Source organism: Aplysia californica, unplaced genomic scaffold (genome assembly GCF_000002075.1).
Source record: "Aplysia californica isolate F4 #8 unplaced genomic scaffold, AplCal3.0 scaffold00152, whole genome shotgun sequence".
Lineage (NCBI taxonomy): Eukaryota > Metazoa > Mollusca > Gastropoda > Aplysiida > Aplysiidae > Aplysia > Aplysia californica.
The window spans coordinates 1,274,689-1,296,601 of NW_004797422.1; the positions used below are offsets into that span (position 1 = coordinate 1,274,689).

The 21,913-nt window shown below is 37.9% G+C and overlaps 1 protein-coding gene across 1 annotated transcript in view; it reads right to left on the minus strand.

Moving 5' to 3' along the window:
* Window positions 1–3,014: 3,014 nt before the first annotated feature.
* LOC101847871 (cortactin-binding protein 2) overlaps window positions 3,015–21,913 on the minus strand; it is a 52,102-nt gene continuing 33,203 nt past the window's right edge. Inside the window, exons 12-25 of the mRNA XM_005097355.3 lie at window positions 20,307–20,489; window positions 19,269–19,386; window positions 18,611–18,803; window positions 18,238–18,326; window positions 17,548–17,643; window positions 16,126–16,202; window positions 15,162–15,248; window positions 14,170–14,269; window positions 13,349–13,498; window positions 12,573–12,648; window positions 10,001–10,297; window positions 7,661–7,830; window positions 6,715–6,976; window positions 3,015–5,819 (exon numbers count right to left, since the gene is read on the minus strand). Of these exons, the coding sequence (XP_005097412.1) occupies window positions 5,063–5,819; window positions 6,715–6,976; window positions 7,661–7,830; window positions 10,001–10,297; window positions 12,573–12,648; window positions 13,349–13,498; window positions 14,170–14,269; window positions 15,162–15,248; window positions 16,126–16,202; window positions 17,548–17,643; window positions 18,238–18,326; window positions 18,611–18,803; window positions 19,269–19,386; window positions 20,307–20,489 (2,655 nt within the window). The 3' untranslated portion in view covers window positions 3,015–5,062. The remainder of the gene's footprint in view (window positions 5,820–6,714; window positions 6,977–7,660; window positions 7,831–10,000; window positions 10,298–12,572; window positions 12,649–13,348; window positions 13,499–14,169; window positions 14,270–15,161; window positions 15,249–16,125; window positions 16,203–17,547; window positions 17,644–18,237; window positions 18,327–18,610; window positions 18,804–19,268; window positions 19,387–20,306; window positions 20,490–21,913) is intronic.

Sequence of the window (21,913 nt, forward strand, 5' to 3'; positions counted from 1 at the left end):
CTATCAGACTAAATTGTGGTAGTACAGAGTACTTGTCCAAAATAATTTTTCAGGTAAGAGAAAAAAGAAAGACATTTTAGCCCAGCATTGTACATTTCAATATGAACGGAAACTAAGGAAGGTTTTAAAATGGAGTTCTAAAACACTTAAAAGTCACAACAATATATGACAACATAACCTGCCCCTCAATTTAAAAAAAGGAACAACCCCCCCCCCCCCCAACAAACAACAACAAAAAACACGCTCAATTTTAGCAGAATTCTGAAACACGGATAAAAGCTGCTCTGCCTGAATGGGTCCTGATCAACAAGAAGCAAGACATTCCGTGGAGTGAAAATTCATTTTATATCGGACATGAGAATGCTCTCAATGTTTTTCCAGGTAGTACTTTCATTCCCCATGAGAGAGGAACTGAATAAGTGAAGACGTAATAAGCACAAGTAACCATTAAATCAACATGGTCACTCCCAAGTGAGACAGATTGGTGGGAATTAAAAACCCTAAGATCACAACTCTTTAATCTTTAAGCAGGCTACAGGTCATAAATGCCAGTCCCACTAACACTAACATACAAAAAAAAAAGGGGGGGGGGGGGGGGAGAACTCAACTGTTGGTGGGGGTGCCATGTATATGCCATTTCTATGGGATAGGGCTGGCATATTTTCCTTGCCTGAACTATTCATTCTTTTCAGCTCTTTTTGAGTCAATCGAATGACAGTAGGACTTATCTAGTGAAACAGCAGAGGTTCCTGAAACCTCACAGTACTGGACCAACTTTCAAAATGCGCCTTGTAATAAGTAAAGGCAAAAGGGCAAATAAACAAATTTTAAAAAATAAACTTCATGCAAGAACTATGACCTTTGTAGCATCACAAGAGAAGTTTTCCCTTTGCATTGACAAAAGCTGTATTTTCAATACTATGAACACTGACATAACATTAACCCTTTGAACCCATAAGCCAGATATATCGGTATAGATCTAACAACTCCATATCCCGTAAGACCGATATATCGGTATTTACCCTGTTTCTATGAAAAAAGAGCCCGTACAGCATTCGACGTCCCAAGGGACTACATGGAATGAGGTAAACTCATTCCAAAATGGCTGCCTCGTGTTCGGATGTTGGATAGCTTTACAGTGATTCAAATTGTTGCTTTTATTTAGTTTTGTGAACAGGGATCAATCAGGAAACCAGAATATGCCCTCGACATCTTCAGGACGAAGCCACCTTCGCTTCGAAGAGGTCATGAGGGTAGTGTGCGCTGATTCTGATGAGGATGATGACCTAAATCTGGACTCAGATTATCATGATAGTGATTTAGAATGTGAACCTGATGACATGGTTTCAAGTGACAATGAAAGCGAAAGAGGAGAGACCAATGTAGGCCTAGGTCTAGATTTGGGAGATCACAGTGATGCCACGCCCACTCCTGCCCCTCCACCTGTTAAAACGAGACCTGTTCAAAGAGAACCTAGCAAATTTGACTCAGGATGGGGTAAAGTCAATGAGTACATTAGACCAAGAACCGATGTTGACACAACCTTCTTAGGTAGAACACCTTCTGGCCCACAGAACATCTCTGATAATGTAGGTGAAGATAGTGAGGCCATAGACTTTTTGAACTTGCTACTTCCTGATGAGTTCTGGCAAACGATTCGTATAATGACTAACCTCAGACTAAGAGCTGAACAAGCGAAGGAGAGAAACATTAGGGTGTACTATGAAAAAAAATTACAAATTCAGCAAGCGTTGAAGAAATAAAGGCTATGATGGCTTTATGTCTATCAATGGAATCTGCTTGAGTGAAGCCGCGATACGAAAACTATTTCAAGACAAATAACTTCCTGACTAAGACACCTGGTTACAATGAAGTAATGGAGCGGGACAGGTTTCAGGCCCTCTGGACCTTTCTCCACTAGGTAGATGAAGAATATCAAACAATAGATAAAAGAGACAAGATCTACAAGGTCTGGCTAATCTTAGATTTGATCCTACCACGATTTTGACAATTTTATAATCCATTACAGCATCAAAGTTTAGATGAGGGCATGACACCTGCTAAAAATAGGCTCTGCATAAAGCAATACATCAAATCAAAACCCATCAAACGGGGGGAGGACCTTTCAAAATTTTATTGATGATATTTGCCTGCAGCTAATTGATGACTTCCAAAATGAAGCAATAAAGAGCTCGCGCAAAAGTACGGAAACACAACCTATTCGACTGCAAAATGTTGGTTTACACTTTCCCTTATTATCCTAAATTGCAACTGGCAAACCAAATATGTGCAGTTTGCACGGAAAAATAGACCAAACACAACAAAGCTTATCCCAATATTCCTTACAAAGACAGACCTGCAAAGAAAACCAATACCAAATTCTGTTGTGGCTATTGTAAAAAGTTCTTGTGCATCAGGGAGGACTCCATGTGCTGGCAGGACTGGCACCAGAAGCAGGAATATTGGTGATAAGTCATTCTAGCATCTGCGTTTGTTGCCAATTTTTTGGCCAAAAGTTGCCACAAAAATGGCAAAAGTTGCCCAAAAAGTTAATTTGCATTAATTTGCAAGCTTTCAACTTTCTGTGACGACGTATTATATAGCATGTTGATAGAGTTAACATTATAACAATCTAAAGCACCATAATTTCTTGTGTTCTGTTTTAAGCAACCAGAATATCATTTGTAGCCAAACAGGATGTAAAACGTGAAAAAATAAAGGTTTCAGAACAGAATGAAATCCAAATTAGAACAGCACATAAACAACCACAAAAAATAAGAAATAAAATATCCGAAGATTGGCCTTTTTAACCCTAAACGAGTGTATTTTAAGATAAAGTACAGGATATTACTTACATGTAAATTATGGAATCACACACAAGGGTGACTAAAAGTAAAGTTAATGAGGTTCGATTTCTTTTTTCTTCTTCTTTTTTTTGTTGGTAAGTTTTCATTTTTTGTTTCTTGATTTTTATTCCTTCGGTCTGATTTTCTATTTTTTATTCCCGAGCGGTGTTTTTTTTTCTTTTTTCTTTTTTTGGGAAAAAGGCAAAAATCGCAGCCGTGATTCGCAGATCAAAATTTGCCAAAAATCGCAGCCGCGACAAACGCAGATGCTAGGTCATTGACAACCCTTGTACATATGTAAAAAGGTAAGAAACACTTTATTTTTTCATTAAAATCAAGTAATGGAGCCTATATCCAATATAAAGATTTCTGCTCAGGAGCCCTGGGACACAGGTTCCTAAGCTCCAGGAGAGCGGGGTTCAAAGGGTTAATATCCCAAAAGCTTCAAATAAGTTCATGTCTAATCAAAATTCATTGTCTGAAGTTACATATGCAGGTTAATACTAATATACAATAACTTACTGTAGGTAGCATAATGTAAATAATATATGTGACTTAACAACTCTATTATTTTGTTCATATTGGAGAGATTTTCAACAACAGAGTAAAAGATGGGATTGATTAAAAAAAAATAAAAATAGGGCGAGTAAAAAGTTATCATGGACATGTTGATATAAAGAGCCTGTCATACTGACATAAGCACAAAAGTATTATCACCATTTCACAAATACTAATAATTAAATTATCTAAGGTAGGCAGGAAATGAAAAGACTGTGTAAAAGAAATGTACAGTTTTACTGCCATAGTCATGAGATTGTAAACGGTAGCCTATATATATAGATTATTGTTGCAAGGAACTTGAGACTGGTATGTTTTTTAACCTAGCCTGAAAAGCACGGTCAAACATAGGCACTTATGTTTCTAGAAACAGCGACAACTTACAGTAAACAGTTTTCGTCACTGGGACCAAGCCAATGTACTTCTGAAAAGCTCTAAATATTTTCTACAAAAATATCTAAACATCAACACAAAAGAGCTCTTTCAGACATTACCATACTGATTAATTTATCCACTCTCAAATCAGCATTGTCATGAAATGGACTGAGACTAAAAAAACTAACATGCAGAAAAGATATCATTACTGAATACAAAATAATAGTCTTGTATAAGTATGAGTAAAGAGAAGTACATCAACAATATAATGGTCATATAGTGCAGGGAAGAAGCAAGACAGATAGACAGAAACTACAGAGGGAAAGAAAAGATGTAGGCCCTACCAGTGGCGCCCTCCAACCACATGCACAAACAAAACAGAAGGGCAGTGTTCATGGCAGTAAAATAAAAGACTAAAATCTTTAAAAATTCAGCTGCAAATGTAACAGAATAAAATAACATAGACAAGATGATCATTTCCATATCCTAAAGTAATTCAACTGTCAGTGAAGTAGTATCATTAATGTAACATGCTATGATAGTCTGTCAGTAGATGGAGCATTGTTAGTCTTTAGCTTCAGCTGTCCTAGTTGTGCAAAAACAACAAAGAGAAATAAATACATCCACTGGTCATGAATTTCTCCTTGTCTACCGTCTGTAGAATATGGAAAAGAGGGAAGGAAGAAAAGAAAATGGGGCACATTGCATTTTTATTCTGATATACATAGTGATAAAGAAATGTCAGTCAAGAATATGTAATGAAAGTAAGATCACAGAAAAAAATTGGCATTAATCAACAGTAGATATAATGCAATGATCTCATAGATTAGCACTCTCCTTGTAGAGGAATGACAAAACACTAATATCCTGTTCATTGATATCTGAGCCATGATATGGTGTATTCATGCTCTGGAATATGTACATGATATGTATCCACTGCTTTGTACAAACTGTTTGCGCTATGTGCATGTTTTGAATACAAAGAATATAAATAAGAAAAAATCTGAAACCTGAAAATCTGTCTGCTATATGTGCATTTTCCCCTATGTCCCTGTAAACTATGTGCATGCTGGACTATTTTAAAACTCTCCAGAATAAAAGTGAAATAATAAAAAGGCTTTAAAAAATGTACTTGTAGTATCTATCTGTGTCAGTTTACTATCCTAAGTAAAATAACCCCCCCCCCCCCAAAAAAGTTTTAAAAAAGGTAAAACAACTCCTTATCAGAAGAAAAATAACAAAACGACTAAAAAACAAAAATAAATCATGAACAACACCTATTATCAGCTGTGAGCATTTTTTTGCCTCAAGTTGTTCTGCCAGCTTTCGGAGCCTCCAGGCCTGTGTATGGGAACAAACGCACCAGGTCTACGGCTCCAGACCTCTTCCTCCTCCTTTGCCCCCTGAGGGTTTGTGGCAGAGTCCTTAGGGCTAGGTTTTCCCACAAACACAAAACTCCGGCTGGGCGGCAGCTCATCTGTTGGGGTGGGAACTTTGTCGAACACACTGAAGTCTGGCATTTGTTCACTGAGTGACAGGCCTAAGCCACCATTTGGCTTCTCCATGAATTTAAATGAATTCAATTTAGATGTTGGTGTTGCCAGAGAAAAAGAGAAAGGACCGGGCGATCGAAGTTTTGGATTACCGGGAGACAAACCACTGGAAGATATATTTTCCGATGATCTCGACTTCTTCTGACTGATGTGGGGATTAGACTGTCTATTAGAAACCAGGGACAGTAACGGACTGACTCTGCCTGATTTCTGAGACGGTGTACTTAAACTGGAAGATTCAGAATCTGATTGGGAACCCAACGAAGGGCTGCGGAATGCAGAGGGTATATTGACCACTTTCGGAGATGTCACTTCAAGTTTAGCAACTTTTGCCTGACTTGATGCAGATAACTGACCACTGTCCAGAAGCTGCTGTTGTAGTTGCTGCTGCTCTAACAAGGCAGCTTTGTTGACGCTAGATTCCGAAAGGCTTCGCCGTTTGATGTTCGAGACGCCAAAGCTGGAATCTGTCTGTTGATCATCTTGACTGAAAATGATATTTGAAGACAAATGAAACATTTTAAACAAATTAAACATCCATTCAGTATCAAATTTGTTAGAAACTTAAAACCAAATAGAATACTGAACTCAGAGTACCTCTTGACATAGAATGATTACATTATATCAAGGAACAGAATAGAGTATTTAAAGATGTGAATTCCTGCCTAACCCTCTGTCACTGACAAATAGCCTATGATGTGAGGGGAAATTAAATGATTTCACCATGTTATCTTGAAAATGCTGGAGAACAGGCAAACCAAGCAAGTAAAGGCCATAAACTTATAATACATTTTCAAAAAGTACAATATAAATAGGAAGTACATAAATGAACTGAAATAGCGACTCAAGTTACAGCCAATTCAATTGGCCATGGCACAACAGAATAAAACTTACAGATGAATTAATTAGCAGCTGACACAGGGCGGGTTAAAAAAGATCTATGCAGTGCTTCATTATACTGCTGTGAGAGTTGTCAATGTTATAGACATTAATGGCATGGTCCATAATTTGTCATTGTACAGAAGATCTGCAAATACTTAAGGATTTTTTTTAAAGGGGGTAGAGCCACAGTACAAAATATCTTTGATTTACATGTAAAATGCTGTTCATAACCTGACTTCACTTTGTTTTAAATATTAATAATCTTTACAGTCTCATGTAATCCTTTGTTTCGGATAAGACCATGCATTTCCAAATTTAAAGAACATTTGTCCTGTACTTTTCGCATTTCACGTAAACCCAACAGAAGCTTTCAATAAAAGAATATCTGACATTCTTACAAAAGCCCAAGCACAGAGTAGAATATCCCATATCTATGTAGTAGTCCACTGACGAGAAATTTGGGGCAAGAAAGTAAAATAAGTCAGAGTCAATGGGCATACCTATTTCTGCTCCTGGTCCTCAGGACCGAAGAAGATTGTGAGGTGGTCTGAGGTGAGTTAGTTGTTCCTCTGTTGTCTAGACGTCTGTCAGTTTGGCCCTCTGCTTGGCTTGATGCTGGCCTTTGGAGAGGTTGCCCACCACGTGCAGCAAGCAGGTTGACAGTAGAGAAAGAGGAACCGCCTCGAGTCTTGGCGTCGCTAGCTTTCAAAGGGATATCCAACTCATTCGAACCAGAGAAGGCGGCCAGGTAGTTCTCTTTGTCTGGAAAGAAAAGGAAAGCACACAGAGCTTGAGACAACCTGCAAAGAAGTAAAACCTTATTCTATTCCACAAGGATATATACTGTCATGTACATTACAAACCATGCATTTACATTGTAATAACAGAGAGAATTGAGATAAAAAATGTATGATTTGTACTAACTATATTTGCAAACAACCCATTGGATTTATTACTACTTATGAAAAAAGATGGTCATATATTTAGAACATTAATGAGCAGAAACATTTATAGCAACAGTAGAAGAGAGTGGTGAAAAAGTTTTAAAAGAATATAAAACAATAACTTTTACTACAGTACTTCAAAACTAATTAGAGCAGTCAATACAAACTCAGCACAATGACATGGTCATATGAGAGGAAAAACATACATTTTCAATGTATCTGACAATTTGATAAAAGGATTTGGCCCTAATTGTACAGGGAACACTTTTGCTCGTGACTCAACAAGAAGAAAGTTATTTATTTTAAGAAAAATATATAATCTTGTCCGACTCTGCTTTAGAGAGTGAGGAAAACAATTTGGAGGAATCTATTTTTCTTGTCACAGCAACAAAATCAGAAAGTAAGAGCCTACGTAAATTTTCAGGAAATTTCTAGGCTCTTTTTCTTCAAATAAAATTTCTACACTATGATCAGATCAAAGCAAAAGTATGTGAGTATTCACCTAGGCCAGTGAGAGGGCAGCTCAGTATCACCGACCGCTGCATCAACACATACAGGGCAGTGTTGGCCACTTTTTGCTGACCGTCTGTAGGGGCTTCAGATCCAGTGCCTCGTTTGACTGCCTCTCGAACCTTAGGAGCAATGTGTTGGTTCCACATGTTCTTCAGCCAGCTGAAAGAAATTTACAAGAGAGAAAGGTAAGGTAAACATAACATTATAATCTTTGTTACGTGAAATCTGAGAATATTGTCTTGCTTTTAAAGCAAAGAGAATATTTTGACACATTTCAAATGGGGATGTCATTTCAGGCATTTACAGGACAGAAGAAAATGAAAGGTGCCAAAATAGCGAAAAAAGTCCACATAGTACATAGCAATGCCAATGAAAATTTAAATTTTCACTTTTGCCCCCTTTTTTTTGGTACCTAAGAAAGAATTTTCAATTCTAATAATCATGCTTCTTGAATTTTGAGAATCGGTTCATAAATAAAAAAGTTATAGGGTTGTAAAGGTCGGCAAAATATGGATGACCCAATATAGGAAAATACTCCTAAAAAGTGGACCACGCAGTAGCAGATTCTGTAAGAAAATCGACGATATCTCGGTAACTAATCCGAGTGTTCGAGAGAAACTTGGCTCCCGATGTGTTTTTGAGTGTAGAAATCATTTCTGCAGTCAGATTTACTACCAATTTCGTAGTTATTTTGTTATAATTAAAATTGTGGTGTACATATTACGATTTTGCGAAAAAGGGGTGTCGGGATGAGTCCATTTTACTTATAGCATCGTATCACAACATGGGATCTTTAAGAATATATGTCGGCAGCGTGACTAAATAATTGCAAAGCTTTTTATGATGACTTTAGACCATGCTAACCGTAAAAGATAAGTTAATTCAATCTAGCATGCCGTACAATTAAAAATTCTTTTTCCCCGTTGAGACGCGAACACCCCGAGACGAGATAACCTCGCCTCGGAATACCCCCATTGCGATGTTACAGGGGAATAGAGAGAAAAACAACCGGATGCGCGCGCCCGCCATTGCCCTATTTCAAGTGACCAATGAACGGGTCCGAAATAGTCATGCGGGGATTTGTAGGTTACATACATTTGCCACGAGAGTGAGGGGAAAATGGCCGGTCTCCGTGCGAAGCCGCTTTGGATAGGGGGGTAGTCGTAGATTTACGATCGGGTCTAAACAACTACTTGACACAGAACTCTCAAATTTGAGCACACTATAGAGGATAGATAGATCTATTACCATCTGGGCGTTGAAATTCAAACTCCTTATAGTTTTCGGTGTACACGATACGAAAGTGTTCCCGACACTAAAAGTATAGGTTAATTTATGTGTACGAACTTCAACGTCCACATATCATTAGTTTGCCCTATTTTCTGATTGGTTGCCAAGTTTCATTCGGATTGGTTCGGAAATAGAGCAGACCGAGGTTGACAAAGTTAGTCACCTACGCTTCGGCCGGGTCCGCAAAATCGCCCGTAAACGGGGACCAAATTTTCGCCTCGCGGGAAAGCACGATTGGCATTGCTATAGTACACACCCCGCACCTTAGTTCTTTGAGCCCTCGCAACCAGTATCGGTGGCTCATAAAACTGCCTGTATGCCTAGCTAGCCACCGGTACAGCAGTGAGTGAGACCTTATCCCCAAACCAGCCCGCCTGGAACAATCGCGGGCAGGAAACCGTGTTCACTTTACAGGACATTACTGATTAATTTGAAAATCTTCGTGAATTAGATGCTAGTAATGACAAGGACTACCATTAGTGGGATATGGAATGTGATTCTGAGGATCATATGAATGTTAGTAAAAGTCGCTCAGGGGCGCAGGCAGAGGGGTACGGTAGCATCAGGTCTAGGCTCAAAGGGTTAGAGGTGATAATGACATCATCTTATAATTCCTTTTTTAAAACTGAACTTAAAGGTTTAGCAATTTAATCCTGCTGGCATCTGAGGTGTAACAGTTTGGCAAATTAACTTTCATTCCCATATGGGGAGGTTTTATGAGTGTCTCCATCTGTCTGTTGAGATGTTGTATCCTTCTCAGCACAAGTTGGCCTTACAAGCATGGTTGAAGCAGCCTACCCCCTAAATGATCTGATATTGTGTTGATGGGGGTGCAACACATACACAATAACAAATTTTCAATCTAACATCTGTTTTGCTTTACCATTCATGCTCTAGAGCAACATGATCATTCCTACAACACCATAACAACTACATCACAGTGACTTCGGTCTTCAAAAGCATAAAGCTCTTTGTTCACAGGCAGATTGGTAGACCACAATTTAATTATTCCTTCACAGTATAAAGTGAGCCTCCTTACTCCAGAATAAGTTTATGATCCTGCTTCTCCAGCGGGCATTTGAAGAAGGTACAAGGCCCCATGATGACCTCCGGCAGTCCCAGCTTGTTGAGACTGTCATTGAGCCGTTGCCACACACACACAACCCACTCTATGGCTCGCAAGATCGGCTCATCTGGCGGAGGCAGTCGCCCATGAAACATGTTAAAGATCCGCCGCAGGAAGTGACGTGCCAGCAAACCTCGCAAGGGTTCTGTGTCCAGTCGAAATTGCACCCATCGAAAGCGAGGAAGGATGGACAAGTCCACACCAAGGGATCTGAGGGTTAAAACAAAAGTAAAGTCTCCTGTCAAGATAGTTCGAGTGACACCACACTATCATCAAAACAATAACTCTACACCACCCCAAAGAAGAAAAAAACCAATAACAGCTTTGTTTGTTTTAGTAGAGGTTATATGACACTCGCAACTGCATAAGGTCATATGAAAACCAAGGGCTGGATGTCAACAGAGAAGTCCTTACAGGGAATCAGACTTACTCTGCTCACCTATCTAACTTCAACAGTACAAAGTCTGTTTCCACTATCAAGGCATCCCGGAAATAGCAGGTCACAAGAGTTTGACAAACATACAAAAGAAGTAAAGGAAAATGATGATAGTAAGGATTAGGAAAGAAAAAGCAGCAGTTCCCTGTTGCATTTCAGGCACAATTGTGAGCACGACATTGATGAATCAGCCCATTTACAATCACAATTCTACTGTACATTAGAACTCGCTAGATGTTAATGTCCCCCCCACTTCCTTGGGAAAGGCCTAAAGACACTTCAGTCAGTAGCACCTCCCCGGGAATAGAATAACAGCTTTATCTTTAACATTCCGCAGAATACTTCTTTGAGACATGACTTGCAAAAAGACATTTTACCAAGTTCAGTCAAAACAAAACAGAAACTTGAGATGAAGCACAAAAAAAAAGAATGTTTCCTTAATCAGAAGCTCATCCAAGTGAAATTTGAGAGGTCTGCAATACAGTGCAGCCTCTCTATATAATGACATCGACGGGACTAGAAAAAAATGTCCTTATAGTATAGAGAGTTGTCATTATAGAGAGGCGACCAAAAATATTACTAATGACATGTAAGCAAAAAAATCGGGACCTGGGCACCATGTCACTATACAGAGGATTTCGTTGTATCGAAGGTCATTAATAATAATAATGGATTGCATTTATATAGCACATATCCACTTATGCAATGCTCTATGGGCTTAACATGATTGAGAGAGGTTGCACAGTACTACTATGAACTCATTGTTCAAAGCCAAGTAATTAAAGAGTGTCAAGTCTGCTCCTGCTCTTTGTCATAAGAACTCACTGGGTCACTGAAGAAAAAGGCAGGAAGAACTAACCTCAGAATACTTGAAAAAAGTTCAATAAATTAAAAACAACAGCACTTGATTAAAAATATATGGGAGGCAGCACTTAACCCATTGCACCCGAGCTTCGAGTATATTCGTAGCTGTGACGCGCTTCCTTCCACCGAGCTACGACAATAGTCGTATCAAAACACTAGTCCACAAAATCGAGTCTGAACCACTTATCCAGGTTTCTATTGAAAATAATAGGTTGCTTGTAGCTTGTAAAAACTTTTGCTAGCTTGTTTCGATACAGTTTTTCACCAAGTTCGAGTTAGTTTTGTTGTTTTGCCACTGCAAATCATGGCAAGGAAGCGAGCACTGAAATTTTCATGGATGAAAAAAAGAAAAGAAAAAAAAAAAAACAGCCACAAAAATCAACAGTGCCACAGCTATTTTTGTGTTTTTCAAAATACATGAACCATGTTTTTAGTTTTGTTTTAGACATAAGCGGCAAAGAAAGGGAAAGTTAACGTAAATCTAGAAAAACAAGGCGATCGGATTGATTTTAGTGCCTTGAAAACTTCAAAGAAAAGCTAGATCTAGACCATAGATTTACTATAAATTGCTATGGGTAAATCGAGTGCCGATGAGTCGTAGTCAGACCAAAAATATATTGTTTTCTCTGCTCTTTCCTTCATCTTTCTTTCTCATAATATTAAAAGAACATTTTAAGTAAAATCGAAGCAAAATTTCATACTGATACCTTATTTAGTTTGGGCACAATGCGCGTTTAAGGTTAGTGTGTCGAGTTCAGGACCGATTTTTTCCACCGGCTCGCAGCAAGCCAGGTGGACACAGGGTAAATTGGGTAAAGAATTCCAGAGAGCCAATATCAATGCAATGTCAACGTTATGACTAATAAATTCCAGTCAGGAATCATAAAAAAAGTAGATGCAGATCAAGAAGATTAAAAAAAATTTGAGACAAGTTCAGATCAAATGACTTACTGAATCAATAACATCTTTGAAACTTTTCACCCAATTTTGATATTAAAAAATACCCCTGAATCAATAAAAACTAATGAGACACCTTTTAATACATCATATAATTCCAATAAGCAACAGTTAACTTGTTCACAAAGATTATAACAAAACATAAACACTAGGATCAAAATAACTTAACAGGGCTCACAAAGCTTGAAACCATAGTCCCCTTTTAAGGGAGAGTGTAACATGACCTACCTTGCTTTATTCATAGTTCCAATAACATAAAAATGATCCACCAGATAATGCATTCCATTCTCTCTGTGTTCACCACCTGGAAAAGTGAATCTTATCTTAGAACTTCCAAAGAGTTGGAGTCTCGCAGGTGTCATTTTCCAAACCTATGATGCGACTCTTAATTCTGTCTGTCGCCCCCCCCCCCCCCCCTCCCTCCCCCCAAAGACCATTATTCCCCACATCACATCACTGATGTGCTTTTCTATAACCAGCCCTTGAATGGATCGAAAAAAAAAAAAAGAATGACAAAAGAAGGCGAATGTTGCTTTACTTGAAAAACATGCAATCTTTTATAATATGAATATATAACAACTTGATGGTGTGAGTCACTTCAGAGAGTATACAAAACTGTCAATTGTCACTGGCGTAAATAAAGTAGACAGCCACTTTTCAAATCTGAATTTACGGAATTTAGAAATCTATTATAATTCTAGAATTTAAATTCTAAAAGAAGAGCTTGCTAAATTTAAATGTTCTATTCTTGCATTAACAGAAATTTCTGACTGCAACCCATGAGCACTTAATGACATTTTCATGAAATGAAAATTTTATTTAGTGAACATTGTACTTAAAATGTAGAAGGAATTTCAACCATAAAAGAAACACTAAAATGCTTCTTTCAAAAATATGTCACTGGCAGAATGGTGCAGGGGAAAAATTGTCTTCTTTTTGTTTTTATTTTCTTTTATTATGGAATTTCTGTAAAAATAAATGTCTTTTTAAGGAATCAAACCCACCTCTGAGACAAAAAGCATGTCCAATGCCTCTGTACTCCATGGGATCAAGAAGCTCTCCAAACAACTGGGCAATGTCCACTGTCTCCAGGTTATCCAAGAGAACAATGGGGGCAAGTAACTGTGAGTCTTGGTTCACTGGCACTGCACATTCTGAAAGTTCATATTTGCACAAATGCTCAGTTCAGATGTGTGTTGTTGTTAAATGGTCTCACATTGTGCATTTTTATTCCTTTATTTCACAGCACATTGTGCATTTTTATTCCTTTATTTCACAGCACATTGTTATTCCTTTATTTCACAGCACTTTGTGCTTAGAGCCTTCTATGGATTAGGCGCTGTTTAAATTCCCAATATTACTATCACTCACTAACTTTTTGTGTATCTTTTTAAGCTATTACAAAAAAACTAAAAGCACAACTTTGATGAGAATCGTACTGAATGTCAGTGGCATACCACATGGTCCTGAGACCCAAGTCATTTAGATCTGATGTTTTTGTATTTATAGCTTAAAATTGAAATCAACACCAATTTTTCTATCACTGTCAGGAACACTGCAGTAAAAGAACAATGTAGTTAAAGAATAAACAGATTTGGGTTAATGACAGGTTAATGGCGAGTTGGTGACCATTAGAAAAAGAGAGTACTTATGAGTACAAAAAAGATTTTTTAAAATAATAAAAGAAATCTAAGCATCCATGTTTATTAATAGCATAAACAGCCAGTACAAAACGTGACTTAGATAAGTGACACTGTACAACAAGCCACAGATAGACCAGAATATTTTCTAATGAAAAAGGAGAGTTAGGCAGCTCGGTACTTACTTTTCTGTTTGAGAAAGGCAAGAAAATTTGCAGCTGAATAGCCAGGTTGAAGACTCAGCTGATATATCACAGGTTTGCGTCCATTGGATTTTTCTTGAGCCTTGTGAAGAAACATAAAGAAAAACAATACCTTTCATTCCAACTCAAAACATGCAACAATCGATTGCTACTGATAAATGCCAATATTGTCTCAAGCTCATATGGTTTACAGTTACTTGTTAACATTTAGCGTTCACTTTGCACCAGTTGGAAGTGGTGGTAGTAAATGACATTCTTAAACAGTAATGTATCTTTTGGCAAGGTTATAAGAGCTAGTCACCTAAAGAAGTAAAATAATTGAAATTCATTGAGCATATCAGACTGAGGAACTTTTACATATCAGTTCATAAAGACACAGCACATCAATGAATGTGCAAACAGAGCATTTTGTTTCTCTATTATTGAGCAATCTCAAGTATCTATTGTCCTGGTAATTTTGTACATATTAGCCTCAGAATTTATCTTTTGGCAAAGTCAACTTAGAGTGACTTACAAATCTATTTTTCTTGAGTTGATGTCAATCAGTTCTGTCACTTCACTGATTCTAAGAACAAACATTCATATGACCCTACTGCAGTAGAAACAAACTGTTAAAATTAAATTTTTAAAAAATTCACACAGCAATAACAAAAAGGCATGAATCCATTCATTCCAACTGGAGATGAAAAAATAACATGTGTACACTTACTTTATCAGTTGACGTGTAGGGTAGTTGGAATTGGGAAGTTCACCTCAGGAATTTTTGTTGAGGAGAACAAGGACAAATGCTACTAAAGTTTACCAACGAGAATGACAAGAGTAAAATTGACAACTTACATCCTAAAATAGAAAATGGTAAAAAAAAAAACCCTCGTTTTTCATTTTCAACCTAAGATAAAATGACTGCACCTTCAAATCATAAGTTGAAAAACAAAACAAGAAAACAGGACAAAATTAAAATAGATGTAACTTACAGCAATGCTTTGAGCAAGCCGGTGAGCCAGATAGGACTTGCCACTGCCTATTGGCCCATAGAATATGACACTCTTATACTGTTCCAGCTGAAATAAAAAGCAATACCTTTTACTGATGTATGAAAGGATAAACAAGATGAAACATAAATTTTCTGCCATGCATTGTATTACAGAATCAATTCCTTTCAGCTATTCCTCATGACCATTATCAAAAAGTACCAGATCTGAAACTGACATTGGCAATCAAGCTTTGCCATTCATTTCTTTGTTCAGATGGTCTTAAAAAAAACAACCCTACATATTCCTGGTCTTTTCCTGTCACCCATCTGTTCAAATTCTCAAAAGTAAATTGTTCTTGGTCTACCCTGCCACTGTTGCCATCTATTTTTCCAATGAGAACAAGATGTTCAAGGCTTTTATGTCTATTCAAGTGTCCCAGAAACTTCATAATTTGTCTTTTCCTAGTTGTTTTTATTAGTGAGTAGCCTAATTGGGCTTCTTTCAGCACAACCTCAGTTGATTTCTTCTCCTCCCTTGAAAATCTCAATAAACTTTCAAGAATTAAGAAATCACATTCCTGTTGCATAAAGTTTTTTTACACTTTTATTTCTGATAATTGCCTAGCAATCAAAGTGATATAAAAGGACTGACAAGGCATAGCTTTTTAAAAGTCTTAATTTGGTGGTCATTGACATATTCACATTTCCACTTTTCCAAAACTTTTCATACCTACCAAATTAATCTAAAAATATATATTTAACACAAAAACTGATTTTTAAAATATTGTTTTAAAAAACCAAAGCTTTTATACATAAAATACACATATCCAATCAACCAGTGAATCTACATAACTCATGCATTTCAAATCTCTAAAAATTCAGATAAGAACTCAAAGCTCATCACAGAATACAATGACATGAAGTGACATGTAAAACTGAAATGGAAATATCTGAGGATCACTTACTAAACGTAAGTAGTTGTTGATGCTAGCTACTGGGTGTAGAACATCAAATGCAATCAGCTCACACATGTAGTCTGAATCTGAAAGAAAACACAGCATAACCACAATGTCACACTCATTCTACATTCTCCTAAAAATTACTCTTTGTTTTTCATAAAGATTATAAAAATATCTTGTTTAGTCAAAATTTCTATTCATATGACAAACTAAAAAAAAAACATCTTTCCAACAAAATGCAGATTCAAGTTAAAACATGAACGGGGGGGGGGGGGGGGGGGGGGGGGGCCCCCCCGGGCCCAAATTAAGGTGTTGGCTTCTCATTCACAGGTCCCGGGTTCGAATCCGGGTAGCGACCGAAAAATTTTCTTCTCTAAAATTGTCTCCTTTCACCTCCTTTCCTGCGCTCTAACAATGTTCTGTTGTCTGCTTTCATTTCCACTTTCTGCCCCCATCCCCTCACCGCCTTTGCTCCCTCCTCTGGGCCCCTGACTTTCTGCAGCCTTTCTACTGCTGCTCCTTGGCTCCTCCTTACTGCTGTCTTTCAGCCACACCCCTGATCTTCTGGTAGGAAAGATCTACACCTAGCCTTCTCGGAGAAGGGCGAAAAAATCTCGGAGGGCCCGTGTGCAAGTTGCGCATGTTAAAGATCCCTTGGTGGTCTACAATCAATAAGAGTAGGCTTCGGCCGCCACCTTAGCAAAATTCAAAATTTCCTATCAACTGAAAATATTAGGTGTGTCCCGCGCGCTCATATGACCTTATGCAGTTGCGAGCGCCGTAAAACACTTTACAAAACATGATCAGTGTTATTGACTATTCAATTTTGTCAAATGAGGAATGAGCATGATCATATTCCTCAATACTAATGTATTACATTTTGTAATGAAAATATGAATAATAGAAGTCGTAATTTGTCACTGAATGTGGAGACAACAACTTACAAAACATCACATGGTGCAATTTTATCCAGTTACAAACTAGACCTGGAGACAATGATTATATGGATTGGCTATAGTTTCTGGGAGAGGGGGGTGTTGTTCAGGGCATATGAGTGAGTATGTGTGAGGTTAATATTTTTGTTCTCTATCACACCAGACAGAAACTAGTCAAGACATTGACCCCCCAAAAAACACAACAGCTTGGGATTTATTGACTTTGGGCACTTAATTTTCCTTCTGAATAGGAAGTATAGCTAATTTAGACTGCCATAATAACCTATCACTTTTAACAACAAACAATCTATACTTTGTAAGTTGAGGGGGGGGGAGTTAGTCAAAAGAGAGGCGTCATAAAACTATGAGAAAAAATATCACAACCTTATGAGTGTAAAAGCAGAGATAAAAAAACAACTCATCCCTCTTTTCAAGAATGACATAGAAAGTTATATCACCAGACATTTAACACCAACGATAATTCACGACTAACCATCAATTGTGATTGTCACTTTCTTTTGGTCATTGTTGCATAGAATCAGATACGGCGACGTGTCAGTCTGCATGCCTGGTGTCCACTTGTAGAAGCCTAAAGAAAAGGAATTGGCAAATGTCTTTACTTCAACATTCAATTAGGAAAAGTCGCTTTAGTTTTAGACAATAACACTATAGTAAAAACTCTTGCCATCACAGGCAAAGGCATTTCGGGGAAAATCCAAAGAAACTTGGTGGTAAACATCGTCGACTGGCGAGATGAGGCAGCAAAGTGTTAAAGTCACCAAGCTAATACAAAGATGGAACCCACAAAGTTAAGTATGTCTTCCATTATTTTATTATCTTCTTTGTAGCTCAGTAATGCACCCTATACGGCTCAATGCAGGAGGCAAAGTGCTGAGATTTTCTGTGTGCTGGGAACTTCCCATTAAATAAAAAAACATCTGGTTCGAATGAGAGTACTGCTCATCAGAACTACTTTTGAAGCACAAATTCAATCACTTTCCGCATGGTCTTTTGCTGGGACTCAAAACAATATGTCACAATTAAAGATCGGATAATCATACCATTACTTCTATTGCCAAACAAATTCATGCATGAAAGCTTAAATTAATGGCAAAAGTGATTTCAGTAATGAAGTAGTATATAGATCCAACTGGAGGGGAACAGTTAAGAGGAAAATTCTCACCCATTTCAAATTGCTTGATATTGGCCATCATGAGTCCTAAGGTGAAGTCTTTGTCTGATTTGTCCAGGTCTGCATCCAGGCGGGTTATTCTATTGAACAACATAAAAATTACTGACATGTCAACTTGTTCCAGCTGAGTCTTGCTCTATTTTCAGAACAGAGTAGGTTCTTTCTTGTTACAAAAAAAACAGGCATAGGAATTAAAACTCCCTCTCACAGAATGGGTTGGGACACTTTTAGCTCAATGAAAGATTCGAATTGACACACTATCATGCTATGTTTTCAAAAACAGCTCTACGAGAAAAGCAATGCCGTATGCAGATTAAATGAACCACAGGATTGTGAAATTAACAAATTTCACTAAGAATTTCACCTGCGTGTGCGGAGCCCTGCATTCAACTGAGCCAGATATCCATGGAGGACAGCTCTCAACCGATCTTCCATTATTCGCCAGCCAATCCCAGGCCCGACTTCCATGACACCAACATGGACACTTGACACTGTTGTGTTCTCTAACATATAACGAACCTCTACTATGACTTTCACTGTAGGACTTGAAGGGCGATCTGGAACAAATAAATTCAAAAATTAAAAGTCAGGCTACATTTCATTGATTCCCCTGTATATGAAACGCTTACATGACGGCAGAAAAATTCCCGTGGCCAATACATTACATTTTGGCATCTGTCTCCTGATGGACATACAGTTGTGCTGTCTGCAAGAGAGGAACAACATCATAACCGAACCCAAATGTCAGAGTACACGATAGTCATCTTAAAAAAAATTTTGAACATGTCATAAGTCACATGCCCAAAATCAACCATCCCATACGGAAATTACAATTTTATGCACATTATGTAGGCCCACAGTTCAATAATTCCACACAAACAAATATGTTATTCTGATAGCATTGTCAATGTTTACCACTAATTTCATAGTGACATATACGAATAAAGAAAAGAACATCGGCATAAATGAGATCAGAAAAACAGTGAAAACAAGTTGATGAAAAAAATATGAATTTGACCTACCTATATCGGCCAGCAAGTCCTTGCACATGGCAGATGCAACAGCCTTCACAGGACGGCCAAGCTTATCTTTTGCATCAAAGTCCAAGGGAAGATTTTCAGCCAGCAAAATCAGACAGTCCTGCATTGAGAACACAATTATTGAAATCATGAATAACTTGCAGCTTGATAACGCATATCAACATAAGTTTGTCACTGATGTACTATTGCAATGGCATCCCTTTATTACTTATCAACTTTCTCTTGCATCTTGTATTGTGAGCAACATATAGCAAAATTGCACAACTTTAAAGCTCCTTAAAACACTATTTTAAATTTAGTTTTGGTAAGGTTGTACAGTGCTCGCAACTGCACAAGGTCATATGAACGCCAAGGGGTGGATGTCAAGAGAGAAGTCCAAACGGGGAATCAGGCTTATTCTGCTCACCTCTCTAGCCTCAACAGCACAAAGTCTGCTTCCACTATCAAGGGATCCCAGAAATAGCAGTACACAAGAGAGTGACAAACATACGAAAGAAGTAGAGGAAAATTACAATAGTAAGGATGAGGGAAAAAAAAGCAGAAGTTCCCCTATGTTGTTTCAGCACAGTATGAGCATGAAATTGATAAATCAGTCCATTTACAATTCTATTGTGCATAAGACCATGTTAATATCTCCCCTTTGGGAATGTCCTAAAGACAACTTCAGTCAGTAGCACTGCCCTGGTGGGGGACTAAAATAAGAGAGCAAACTTAAATGTACTGAAGTATTTGACGAGACACATATGCAGTATACACTCCAAATATACATGTACACTCTTCATAAAAAGTCAAAATCTTTCAGTGGGCATGCACTTCCATTTCAATTACCTCTTCCAACTTTCCAAATGAAATATACTTTACGTTAATTAGCATAAACTTCATATAATCTTTCCCTAAAAATGTTCTTCGACATGATGTGCTTTTAACTAATGAATCCTATTGACGTATAATTAAAGGCTTAAGAGGCAAACGAAAAAAATCACATTTTAAACCTAACCCAGAAGGTATACTGAAATTCACCTGTTTCTGAAGGTGGGCCGCCATATGGCTGATGCTCCACCCATCCAGGTCTGTCATGGCCACCAGCTGGTGTGCTGTGTCCGAGTCGCGCGTTGTGCCACCCAGCTTGAGCCGGTCGAGTAGAGCCTTCACCATATCTGCGTGGTTGTTCTGGACAGCGTAGTGGAGAGCGGTCAAGCCATCCTTCAGGACAAAAAACAGCAAAACCATCATGAACTTCAATTTTTAGGACAGAATAAAAGAACATGTGTTAAGAAAACTTGAGGATAGAAAAAAGCACTAACATGGGAATTTCCACATTTTATTCAGAACATAGGCAAATGCATGAGTTTTTCAATTTTTTTTTTTGGTAGAGGTGTTATGGCGTTAGCAACTGCATAAGGTCATATGAGTGCCAGAAGATTAGAGGTGTTACAAGAGAGTAACAAACAAAAAAGAAGAAGGGGAGATAAGGACCATAGATGTTTGAAAGGAAATAAGAAGCAAACTACACCAGAGCACCCGCCAACCACCTACTTTTCAGTTTTGAAGAAGATCTCTTTGTACACTTATAATGGGGGGTAGTTCCAGAGAGTAGAGAGAAGAGCTATTAAGCTATCTTTTGAAGAAAAACAATGGCTAAATAAATTTTCAAACTTTTACCCACCCTGAAAAATGCTTCAGAGATACAGATCACATGATTTCTGAAAATTGAATATATTATTATATTGCTGAGACGTTTAGCATTCTTTAAGTATATCAAATCCCCCAAAACAACCAAGTTTTAAAAATATATCACCAAGTGGTGACAGTTAATTAGGCCAGGGCAAGATCGGCGGCAAAAAGACTCGAGGCCTTGATTCCAAAACTGAAAAAGAATCGAAGAATCGAGTCCAATTTTCGAATTTGGAAGCTGATTCAAGTGGGCCTGGCTGTTTAGAGGCCATGACTTGAACACTGCTAAAAATAGCTTTTTAACTCGAGGACTCGAGTCTTCAGTTTGACAGACATGGCTGGCTAAAGCCTGCGCACGTGCCAAGACAAGTTGACTTTCACACATTTGTGTGTGTGTGTGTGTGTGTGTGTGTGTGTGTGTGTGTGTGTGTGTGTGTCTGCTCTTATGCACGTATGTGTGTATGTGTATGTGTGTGTGTGTGTGTCTGCTCTTATGCACGTATGTGTGTATGTGTATGTGTGTGTGTGTGTGTGTGTGTGTGTGTGTGTGTGTGTGTCTGCTCTTATGCACGTATGTGTGTATGCACTTGCAGGGACGTGAGTAACGGACACTGTTACAAGCAGCTAAAAATGGCAGGACAAAGCAACCCTCTATTCTCCAAATGAAACACTGTCATATCGTAAATGAATCATTGGTTACTTCTAGAAGAACCTGCATGACGTGGATTGACGTGGGCAGTTAGGTTATTGGTGGCTTATCTTCTTTCCATTTTTAGACTACCTTTTCTATTTCATTTCTTTCTTTTTCCCTTTTTTTCTTTCTTTCTCTTTTCTTTCTGTCTTTCTTTCTTTCTTTCTTTCTTTCTTTCTTTCTATCTTTCTTTCTATCTTTCTTTCTATCTTTCTTTCTTTCTTTCTATCTTTCTTTTTCTCTTTTTCTTTTGGTCTTCTTT